Source organism: Bactrocera dorsalis, chromosome 2, assembly GCF_023373825.1.
Source record: "Bactrocera dorsalis isolate Fly_Bdor chromosome 2, ASM2337382v1, whole genome shotgun sequence".
Taxonomy (NCBI): Eukaryota; Metazoa; Arthropoda; class Insecta; order Diptera; family Tephritidae; genus Bactrocera; species Bactrocera dorsalis.
In genome coordinates this window covers 90016968-90028916 of record NC_064304.1, presented here as the reverse complement: position 1 = coordinate 90028916, position 11949 = coordinate 90016968, and the positions used below count along the sequence as shown (strand labels likewise).

Sequence of the window (11949 nt, the reverse complement as noted above, 5' to 3'; positions counted from 1 at the left end):
AAATTAATTTTTCACTTTCTACCATATATAGCATAGTGTTAGGCGCGTAGCAGCTAGTTATTGCGGGTCAAATAAATGAATAAATTATGCAATGACAATAGTCCAAGGTAATTAATTTTCAGCTCATATTTTGTAGCCTTATTATGTTGCATAATAAGCATTGAAATATTTGTGCAAACTATAGTACATACTATACATACATAATAATTTTCGGTATTTCCTAATGATGTGTTGGCATAAAAAAATTGTAAAAGATTTTTATTTTCAATTTCGATTCATTTTAGTGAATGCTAGTGACAGTAGCTGGGATCATGTACGAGTAACAATGGCAGAGTTGGAATTAAGTTGATTGGATACTATAGAGAAGTTTTAGATTTTATTCAATTTGTATGTATAAATGTCGGACACTGGTATAATGATGATTTTAAAGTAAATCTTTCGCAATTTTGTGCATTGTATTTACCTTTGATTTTCTTTCATAAAAAATTTGTTCAGCAGGACTACACAAAGATGCCAAAAGAAAGTCTCTTTAATTGTATTACGTATCGTAATATGTACATAGGTTGTCGTACATAAACTTTAGACTTGTGGAAAATGTGAATGAATACAATGATCTTTGGCTTTATATTACACTATGATAAAATACAAGTAAGAAAGGTAGCGATCTGAATTCACTCACTTTTACTTTTAAATTTCTAAAAATGTTAGCGAAAAATTAAAATTACTGAAAAAGCTGTCCATATATAATAGTTACAGTACTCGTAGTAACCTTCTGTAAAAGTGTTTTGAAATATAAACTGTGCCTCCTGTCTGTCCATTTATGTAGAAATGTGCTTCGCCTGAGCAAAAATATTGGAAAAGCTGGTAAATGTCGTCAAGCGTTCTTCATTAATGTGAGCTACGAAAAAAATGCTGGCGAATAATGTCATTGTAATATGACTTGAAGGGACATTAGGTGTTTCAGCGCTATGATTTTCGAATAGAGTTTCCAAAATAATTACAAAGCCGACTTTTTCGATGCTAAACGATATAGGCATTTGGTATTGCTTAACTTGTCAGTTTTAGTTAATTTCTCCCATTTTCTCTATCAATTTCTTCGATGAAACTGGATGATTGCTTTTCTTTCCTTGCTTCAAACATAGTCGCTTACATCCCTCATATAAGCATCACTATTTACTATTAACTCTAAAGACTGAAACTATAATAACATGCAGCAACGTTTGTCGATCAAATTTTAAATCGAATATTAATACACTCTGCATTTAAATAGGAATTATGTAAAAATTCAAAAATTCAATTTAATTTTTTTTATTGTCTAACTCATTACAACTAACCTCGAATCGCTAATTAATGATGTAGATTAGGAGTGGATTTCATTATACAAATGTGTCACTGCTGTTTTTGTTTTCATTTAATTTGTATTTGTAATTAAGTCCATATGTTCGCTTATGTTTGGGTGATTTGATAAAAGTTTATTTACTTTTTACACCTGCGCGTGGTCTCGTAAATTAAACTTTAGTCGGCAAATGCAGCAGACATCCACTTTAACTGTATATATGTATTTCGCATATGTTTATATTTATAAGCCTGTGAACTGTAAATGAAATTTCTGTCAAACCATAATTGAATTCGTTTAAAGTGTTTTTATTAACTGGTGTAGTTTTAATATTTTGGTAAATATTTTTTCATTGCTGGCAAATATTAGACACTTAATTGCGTTTAAGTGTAATTACATAGATACTTCATGATAATACTTTGTGCATATGCACATTTTGTTTGCTTTATTTTAATGTAATTTATTCAATAGGGAAAAAATTCTAATTTGAATTGCGGTGTGTATGTGCAAATATTTTATATAATGGTTGGTGTTTGGTTGCTGGCGATGTTGTATCAAAAAAAATATGTTATTAAGGTTACGAGTTTAAACTATTGATGTGTAATAAAAAATTGTGGTAATTATTTTTTTAAAGACTTTCATAAAGTTTGCATATTTAATAATGGAAAATCATTGATTTAAACGAACACGTTGGTATTTATTTATTAACAAAATTATGGCAGCTCTTTAAATTACTAAAGAGGCAATATTCTACTACAGACATGTAAATGTTATGGCCCTGAACATAGAAAAATCTGTCGAAAAGCGGTTATTTATATAAATAACTTGAACACTGTCATAAACAAAAAAAACATAATTTTTTAAATAATTTTTGTTTAATTTGTGTGAATTAAGAAAAATTTTAAGAAATTTTTTGAGTCAAGGGCTAATTAAAAGCTATGAAATTGAGCTCAAAATCATTTTGAGGGTATCAATTGAGGACTATTTTGTTTTGTGGAAACTGTGGCTAAGGAGATTATACCAGCTGCTCCGCTTACTTGTTAAAGAGACTAGGAAAATAGTTAAAAGCACGATAAATATCTTCCTTTCTTCATCAGAAGAAAACGTAAGAACACAAAACCCTTATCCCGTTGGATTAATGTGATAGAAAGTCCGCTTTAACTTCTCTAAGCTGCCACTACTTTACTGCTCTTGAACGTTGGTGCTAGGGTGCAGTGCAGTTTACAAATTGTGGAATTATACTAGTGAAGCTAGTTTTATATAAGCTGCAAAATTTTACTAAGTATCTTTCCAAAATAAACTTTTGCACAAAAATTGCTTATATGGTACACCAGGTTAAACACCGAAATAAGTAAGAAATAACGACTGCAAACTTAGCATACATTTATGAGCTAGATGATAACAAAAAGTCGTAAAGGGGCTTTTACTCTCAACTAGTACGTGATCAGCTATCTGAAACGATAAACAAGTAACCATAATAAAAGTAATGAGATAATATGTGGGTTCACATTTATAGTAGAGAAAGATAGAAGTAATAGGTAGTCGAATGCAATGATCGGTACAGGAGTAGTTCTCAATTAAAATGACAATATTATCAGATACTGTAGTTATTTATAGAAATAAAAATTTTATCAGATAATTTAGCACATCCGAATACAGTAGTTCGAAAGCCAAACTAAAAATCTTTGATTTGAACCGCAGAACTGCTTGATGGTATTGCTGAATAACGATTTTCACTACTTGTATTATTAGTTATTGTAGAAATTGTAGATTGTGAAACGACTGTGTCTTACTGCGGGTATTTCGCTGTCAACCGACTATGGTCTCCCGCTCTCTTGAGGTAAAAAAGAGTGCTCAGTTAACGTTTAAGCCAGTTTGAAACAGCTTTTGTGTGTTCAAACCATATATTATTACAAATATACCAAAATATTATATTATTATTACATTTCATTAATTTTCAATTTTATTAAAAAACTTAAATTTTCGTGCATTTTTTGCGTATACTGATAAGAGCATTGTACATTATTCCTATTTTCTTCAAATAGTACAAGCATAGCCTTTACTTAATACTAATACAAATTAAAACTAAATTAAAGGTATTCAAAACCATTAAGGCCAGCGCTTGCTATTTCTTTAATAGATTATGTGTTGTTACCTCTGCTTTTAATAACTATTATATTGTAATATTACATTCTTATGTCTAAATAAAGTCTAATTTAAGCATATATTTTATGGGTTGCATAATAGTTAAAGATTATAACAATTTAGCTGATTTCTTATATAATAATTAATTCTAATAATGACTACGTTCAAACCGTACCTGAAGAACTATAAGCAGTTTAATGATTTTCTACTTCCTACTTATAAATAATTGTGTTTTTGCTTTAACCGCAACTTATAAATACATAAACGAAGCTGTGCAAATATAATATATATTTGTGTATTATATACACGTGCATGTAGTGATGACAAGTAATTGCTCACACTCACGCTTGATTTTAATGTGCAAAGTTTGTCTTCGTCAATTTGCCGCTCGCTTGCCGCATACTTTGCACTGAAATCATCTAAGCTAAATGTTTTACGCACAAATACATAAGTACATATACACTTTTAGACAAGGCTACATTTGCCCATTGTTTTGGATTGTATTGTGAGGTTCCTTGGTATGGCATACATGGCGTATACGTAATTGCATTAAATGCAAACTTTTGTTAAATTTCTTGGTCCACACACTAGTTTCGTTGCCAACGACACAATTCACCTGCTCACCAGCCATTGTTGACTTATCTGCACGTTGTGATTGTTATTTTTAGTTGTTTGCGCTTTTGGTGTTATTATTGTTGTTGTGTAAGTATTCCGTACTCATTTCATTGATTGCTTGTTGGTATTAAATTTGTGTTGGTCGTTTGGTGCCACTAATCCTGTAAATAGATATCGTAGTAATATATATGATAGATATTTGAAGGGTTTCAGTCAACGAAACTTGTAACAATAGCAAGGCAAAAACAAATACAACAATATGTAGTGGTAGCAAAAACACAATTGACTATGTTTACAGACAGTATTGTTTACTTATATACTTATACGTTTAAGCAGTTGGTACGAGTGCTTGTCATTCATACACATACATATATAAATTCGCTAACAACAGGCGCATACATGGACTATACCGACCTGCTTAAGCGACAAACTGCCAAGCTGTCTCTTATTAACAATTACATGTATCTTGCCTTCTGCATTTCTGCTCAAACAAAGCTCATTTCACTCACTGTCAGCACCAATGCACTAACACACACACATTAAATAGACATTACACGTATGCAAATACATACATAAATAGCAGCTAGTGGTTGTACTGCCTTGCAGCTGTTGCTTAGATTTCAACAAAGCAAATTACTACAGAAATTATTTCCAGCGCTTGCATTGAATTAAGGTATCCTGATCATCATTAGTATCTGATTTCGTGAAATTTAAGCACACAAACAAAGTTTGCCTGTATGTTTATACCAATAAATTACCTTTAGCACTTCTGTGATAGGATTTATAAGCCTCTTTGATTTAGAATGTAAGGTAAAGCAGATTTATTTATTATATCATATTCTTCCTATGAAAATGAAAGAGATGCAAGCAGATCACTGAGAGCAGAGTTGGCTACATTGAATATTTAAGCCTACTTAAGCTAAGCATTTCACTTTGTTATTTTGGATGGATAGCCAGACACAGGAAGGCAACATTTTCATCAAATTGATAAGTTTTTGTTACATTTCGAGTACGAGGAGAGCAATTTTGGTAATTTATTAAACTTTATGTATATTTGATGCTTAAGTTCCCATGAAATTTGTAGAAATTTTGAAAATATGTTTGCATCATAAGAAGAGTGTTGCAGCTGGTATTCTGATTATATAAGCATAAAACTGACAATACAACAGCAGTAACACGATTGATGAGTAGTTGCCAGTGAACTAGACATCGCTAGTATAACAACAAGACAGTAAACTGAAAGGTCCACGGCCTACCATAGTAAAATACATTTTTTAGCAAAATTTGTTTTATATTCAACAGAAGATTTATTCTATGTTTCAAAATAGTCCTCAGTTTCGGCGATGACCACTTCATTCGACCAGCCAGCGCTCTTTTGAGACCTGAGAATTAGAAATAATCGCTAGATCTGCGTAATACAGTGGATGCACAAGCAATTCAAAGCCGAATTCCTGATTTTTTGCCATCGCTACACTGACTTGTTATACGGTGCGTCGTCCGTATGAAACTGCTACTGCTTTTTTTTCCATGCGGCCGTTTTTCGCCGATTTTTTTTTTCAAATGAACCAATAAAGCTACGTAATAGTGGCTATTGATGCTCCTTTCTATTTCAAAGTAGTCAATAAAAATTATCTCATGCGCATTCCACATTACAAAGGCCATAACCTTGCGACTCTTGTGTTTTTTGACGCTTTGGAGCGACTTCATCATATGCAGTCCACTTGGATCATTGTCAATTGGACTTTGCAGTGAGAAGATGTAGCCATGTTTCATCCATTGTAATATATCGACGCCAAAACTTCGATTTATTATGCTTGAATATCTTCAAACTTTGCTCCGAACCATCAACGCGTCGCTGTTTTGGTCAAAAGTGAGCTCGCGCAGTGCCCACTTTGCACAGAGCTTTCTCATACCAAAATATTCGTGAATGATATGATGTACATGTTCCGTTGATATCTTAAGATTGCCTGATATCTTGAATAACTTCCCTTTACGGTCATCCAAAATTATTTTGTGGATTTTTTGATGTTATCTTCGGTAAGAACCAATACATTTGAAGATTAAGGCCAACTAAAAGTCATATGAACTTCATTCTAGTAGTGTCATCTATATGTGAGGTCGGGAAACTATAAATTGACTTATTATGTACTATTGTCTTAAAATCGTCAATTTTTAAAGCTATGAAACACTTTATCTTTGCTTAACAGCATGAATCCATATGAAATTGTGACTTGCCAGCTTTACTAAGCTGACCAATTCCACAAATTTGCAGTCTTTCAGAAAATTAAATTTTATTAATTCTCACGTTAACGAGCTAATGGTGACCTAAAAGCTCTTCGAGGTATACAATTTTTGGAAAACCGTGGCAGCCTCACATATTAAAACTACTTTGGTAACCAATTTCTTTGTTTGCTTCAACTATTCCCCTTAGCTTAGTTTTTCAATTTGCCTCGAATTTGGTATTGAAAAAATTTTATATATTTTCTTGCAACAGCTGCTTTGTACTATATCTAACTTCCGGCTGTTTCCCGAGGCAAAAGTCACCTTCAATTTTACCACTGCAAGGCCTTGTTTGTTGGTTTTATGCACGCTACTCAAGTTCTATGCACACATTTAATCACCACACCCTTTAACGGCACTCATTTGTGGCTTAACAAAATTAAAAAAGATTCCAGGCGGCAATTCCCGCAGAGTACAATAACAACAATAATAACGACCAAGTGTTACTACTCTTGATGTATGTACGTATGCACCATGTCAGAAAGTAATAGAAATGCTTATATACATATCGAAAGAATAGCTAAAAGTTGCAACACGGTACGTGCAACTTGACCTACAGATTTTAATTTCCATGATGGATTTTCAGACTATTGTTTGTTCTTTTCTAAAATATTTGTTTTTTGCCTTCACTTGTGGCAAGCAAGCAATTCGCTTATTGAGGAACTAAGGAAAAATACATATTATGCTGCTGACCGCAGGTGAGCCAAAAGTTAAACAGAAAATTCTAATAAAGAGAATGCCACAAAAATTTACTGCAAACAGCTCAAAAAAATTACTTAAAAACATACTACGTAATTTCTACAATCTTTGCACTACCAATATTCATTAAAGGCACACTCGACCCAGATTTTAGTGTTGGCCAAAGAAAATGAAATTGTTTCACTGCAAAAATTGCAAGAATCTTAAAGTTTTTATACGAAACTATATATAGTATATATACTATAAATATATAGATTGATATACTGGGTGCGCCATACTTTATGTTAAGATGTATAAACTTAGCTTTTTCAGCAATTTTTTTAATCTTTTTTTTTTAATAAAACATTGACTCTGACAACATTAATATAATTTTAAAGCCTGGAAAAATTAGCGACGATTTCGAAAGGAATACTTGCTTTAAGTTCATCAATGTTGTTGGTTACCGACTGTTTCGACTTTCTTTCCGAATAATTAAACAAAAAGAAAGCAGAGCGAGCCATATCAGGAGATCTGTGTGCCTAGCCTATATACCATCATTTTAATATCAGTCGTTCAGAGAATTCTTATTACAGAAACTGAGCATAAATCAGTAGTAATCAATTCCTAAGATCCGCCGATCCCATGGACATGAAATTATATGTAATGGATATAGACTCTGGTGCGGTAAGAAGCTGACCATCTCATTGGATTAGTAATTATCAACGTTGTGCAATCCTTTCAAATCTATAGAAAGTGCACCCTCTATTCAGATATCTCGTATATTTTGCTTAAACAATTCACAAATCAACCTTTTGTTATCATTGGTTTTGATATTTATATACGATAATTTGCATATCTATTTTCTTGCTCATCCAACTCTTTACGTTTGTCTCTGTTTATTTCTTGTTAGTGTGGCTGACAGCAAACCGCCCTGTTGTCAAGCCCACCAACCACTCAAAAGGATACATAAATTATTTCGGCTTTTCTTCAAGTGTTTGCAGAGATTTAAGAGAACTTGCCACAAGCATTATTGTAAGCTGGTAAATATTTCTACAATTATATCAACAATGTGGTCTTGGTGTTTTCTGGCAAGCTCGATTGTAGCTAAATTCCACAAGAATAATACAAAAGGTGTAGGAGGAGACAGAGCTTCGCGGGGAGTTTGATGTCCCTAAATGCCAAATAAATGATTTAATTAGTCATCTAATTGAGTTGAAAGTTGCAAAGTAAACTGAAAGTATTCCAAGTGTTGCAGATTTGATATGGGTATCGGTGGCAATGTTTCTCTCAGCTTAATTGCAAGAATGACATTATGATCTGTGTATATTGGGTTAGTTCAAAACTGCTATTTAGACAGCAACAAATCCAGCTGAATGTGGCTACTAATTTGATGGTGATTAATCTCTGGGGAATCAGGCTCTAACTAATGCAACAGTTATAGTTTGTCAGGCGAAATGCTCAAGCAGTTGGTTAAGGAAAATTTTCAAGCTGTTGAGAATAAAATACTTTCAACATAGATATTTTCAAACCGCACATCAGTGTTTCCCGTTACTACTATGGGCAAAAAGTAGAAAGATTTTTTAATTGATATTTCAGACAAAAACCAATTTTTCCCTTAATGGTATGGTAGTCGGCGATTATTTTTTTTCGCCAGTAAGTGTTTTTGATTGGTACAAATTACTCAAAAAGGGTCGAGAACGCTTTGTCAAGGAACTACGTCCAGGATGAAAATAAGGGAATTCGTGCTTGAGATTCGACGAGTAACAGTCAGATATCCTACTGGCGTCACGAAACATATTAGACTTAGATCTATGCATATGACCTGGAAATGGACGATCAATTGGCCAAATAAGCCGAAGCCGAAAAAACCACGTCAAAGCAGCACAAAAATCAAGGTTGTGTTGACAGTTTTTTTCGATTATCGAAATGTGGTGTATAGTATTCCGAGTTTCTTTCGACCGGCCAAACTGTCAAGAAGGAATATTATTTGAGTGTTATGCGTCATTTCAGGAATTATAGATTTTGAAGAATATATTAAAAATTTGAAAATTGCGAACAAAGTCTTACTTTTCGTTGCTTATAAAAGTATAAAGTATGGCGGCAGGAACTGTGGTTATCGCGAAAGAAACAAGACAGCTTACAAGAAGGATTCACCGAGCCTTAGTTTATTTCTGTATACACTGAACACACTGTACTCAATTCATCCATAGAATAATTTTCCATTTCTTGGCAATGCTTTAAGATTTAATTCCCAACTAATGACAAAAAGTTTGCTATCAATGCGTTGCGATGCTTTAAATAACTTTTTGAGCGCACATTCTGGAAGTTTTTCGTTAATGCCTAAAGTTTGTGATGTCCAACTGTGTCATACAAAATCAAGAAATCCCCGATTGCTGCGCGCAAATCACTTGAAATTCCCATTTCAACGGCAAACAAAGAAAGATTCTATGTAAAAAAATTGGAAGGAAAATTGCCCACTAACTCAATATGAATTGAAGAATATTTTCGATTCTTTTTTGTTTATTTTTGTCACACAAACACATTTTGGTAATTTCAGACCACTTGGCATACAACCATAAACGATGGCATTATGAATGTTCGCCAGCAATTTTTGTTGAATTTGGTAGTCATTTTGGTGATTTTAAGCTGGCTTATAATGTCAGAAATTCAAACGTTGGGCAAACAGACGGAGACGTTGAGGTGAACGGGTAGCTAGTTGCAAATATACCCGGTGAGGAAACTGGCTAATGAGTAGACAATGTAGGCTAAAATAAAGCAGGAATATTGAGTAATTAAATGTCGAGAAAATTGAGTGAAAATGTTGTTTCTGTGATTGTAATGGATTTAGCTATTTTACTTGTGAGAAAATGCAAACTTCTGAGTTATTACTCTCTACTTTCTAATATTTCCTACAGGACGTATTCATTTATACTTTATCATATATATAAAATATTAAACTCCTTCGAGATGTCAATAAATGGACCCATAGAAAATTTATGAATTCAAGTATGGAAAATATTTGTGAGCACAAACATAGAGAGAGAAATGATAAAGCCAAAAAAGGATAAAATGAACCTACAGCAAAACTATCAGAAATAGTTGGCAATCAGCAGACTTTGCTGATAGTTATGACTTGGTGGGTAGACGGCGGTTAAGTTGATTAGGTTTGTGTTTGGTTAGGCAAGCGAGGCGGTGAGCGATGTGCAGCTAGAAGGCACTCGGCTGCAAAGTTGGATCAGTGAACGGCAAGTGTGTTGAGTGGTTCGCTTCGGCTGACTGACTGAGTTACTTCGTGACTTAATGACCAGCTTACTGACTGACTGTCTGGCTGCCTTACTGTTTGGCTGACTTATCGGCTAAGGACTTGCTGGCCGACTGGCAAACCTGTGCATTTCTATAGCCAACTTGACAAATTCAGTTTATGTCATAAAATTTTGAATATTGCTTGGGCAGTGGTTGAGAGAAAAGAAAGTAGGCACGATTTGTTCCGTCAATGCTGCTGGCAATTTGCGTCTATCGATCGAAGTAAGCAAACAGAAGGCCCTGCACACACACACGAAACCTAACACAAACAAACGCTTATCAATTTCAAGCATTCAAGCGAGACACACCCAGTAATCATTCGCAGTCATTTGACTGCCACAAGCGCCAAAAATGCGAACAAACACACAAATTTACACCAAACATACGCATAGACTTAAATATGTATAAAACTATTCGAATGTAAGCACATACATATATACATATCTAAATATATAAATATATATTAAAGTATGCATTTCAATTTCACATCACTACGAGCAAAATAAATATACGATTGTAGTATGCGTAGCAAACGGCTGTGAGGCGGGACAACTCAAGTCGGACCAGCAGCAAAGTCAACATAAAATTCCAACAACAATGCATAGTTCAGCAACTGCTCCACTGACGAACCGCAGCAGCAGACCGTGTGAAACAATAACCGGCGCTCTGCGGGACCAATAGTTGTGGCGGCATTTGTGTGTATACTTTTGGTTTCCGCTCCGGAAACCACTGAAAACCAATTTACGAAATAACATAATTTTGCGAAAAATAAATTTTGTTTGCTGTCACAGCGAAATTCTGCAACACAACGCAACTATTTGCCGCTATGTACGTATACGTAAATATTTAAATATATGTATTGTAAGGGTGAATGTTTACAGTTGCGCATGTTTCGCGAGCGCTCCTGCCTTGCATATCAGCCGTTGTGAGGATGCGGCGCCATATCATCAACGCATAAATGCTCATTCTCGCACAAACTATGCAAAGTAGCCGAATAACGATAAAACTTTTCACAAAAAATACATATTTATATAGAATGTTATATAGTAAACGTGACGGGCACAAGCGCCAGTGGAGGGTGCAACAAACTGCAGCGGGACCTTGCTAAACAGCACGCGATGTGAGGAAACGGAAACTAAATCGATTGAGCTCTAGAAGTGCGCTTTTATTTTGCATATAGATGACTGCTAAATGAAGTAATAAAAGTACCGCTAGGTGTTACTAACCGGTAAAGTGGAAAGTTTATAACGTTTCTTTACGATGTTGCGACAAGAATTCAGTTTTCCTAACATGACTCAACTTAGAAACAAGAGAAACCTTTAACGTTAAGTCGAATTAAGGTTACATATTAAAGAAAATATATATTTTATGAAGGTTCTTATCTTCATTTGATCGGCTATGTTGGGTGGCAGTTAAATGGTATGATCTGAGAGATGATGTCACTATAACATTATTTTAGATATAAATTCATGAAAAAATTCCTGAACATACCAGGTTGTTCAATAAGTTTTGTCGTTCGATAAGAGAGCGCGTTGCTACTAGTGAAATTTTGGGTTTTAGAAAGCGAACACAATGGGTGCTGCGTTCGCTAA

General features: G+C 34.0%; 1 protein-coding gene across 3 annotated transcripts in view; it reads right to left on the bottom strand.

Annotated features, from left to right (window-relative positions):
• Positions 1 to 2646: 2646 nt before the first annotated feature.
• LOC105230312 (uncharacterized) overlaps positions 2647 to 11949 on the bottom strand; it is a 91990-nt gene continuing 82687 nt past the window's right edge. For 2 of the 3 annotated variants that reach the window (XM_049448279.1, XM_011211012.4), the window contains exon 13: positions 2648 to 4257. In XM_049448279.1, the coding sequence (XP_049304236.1) occupies positions 4224 to 4257 (34 nt within the window). In that variant the 3' untranslated portion in view covers positions 2648 to 4223. Of the gene's footprint in view, positions 4258 to 11949 lie in introns of all 3 variants that reach the window. The other variant, XM_049448280.1, reaches the window with a different exon arrangement.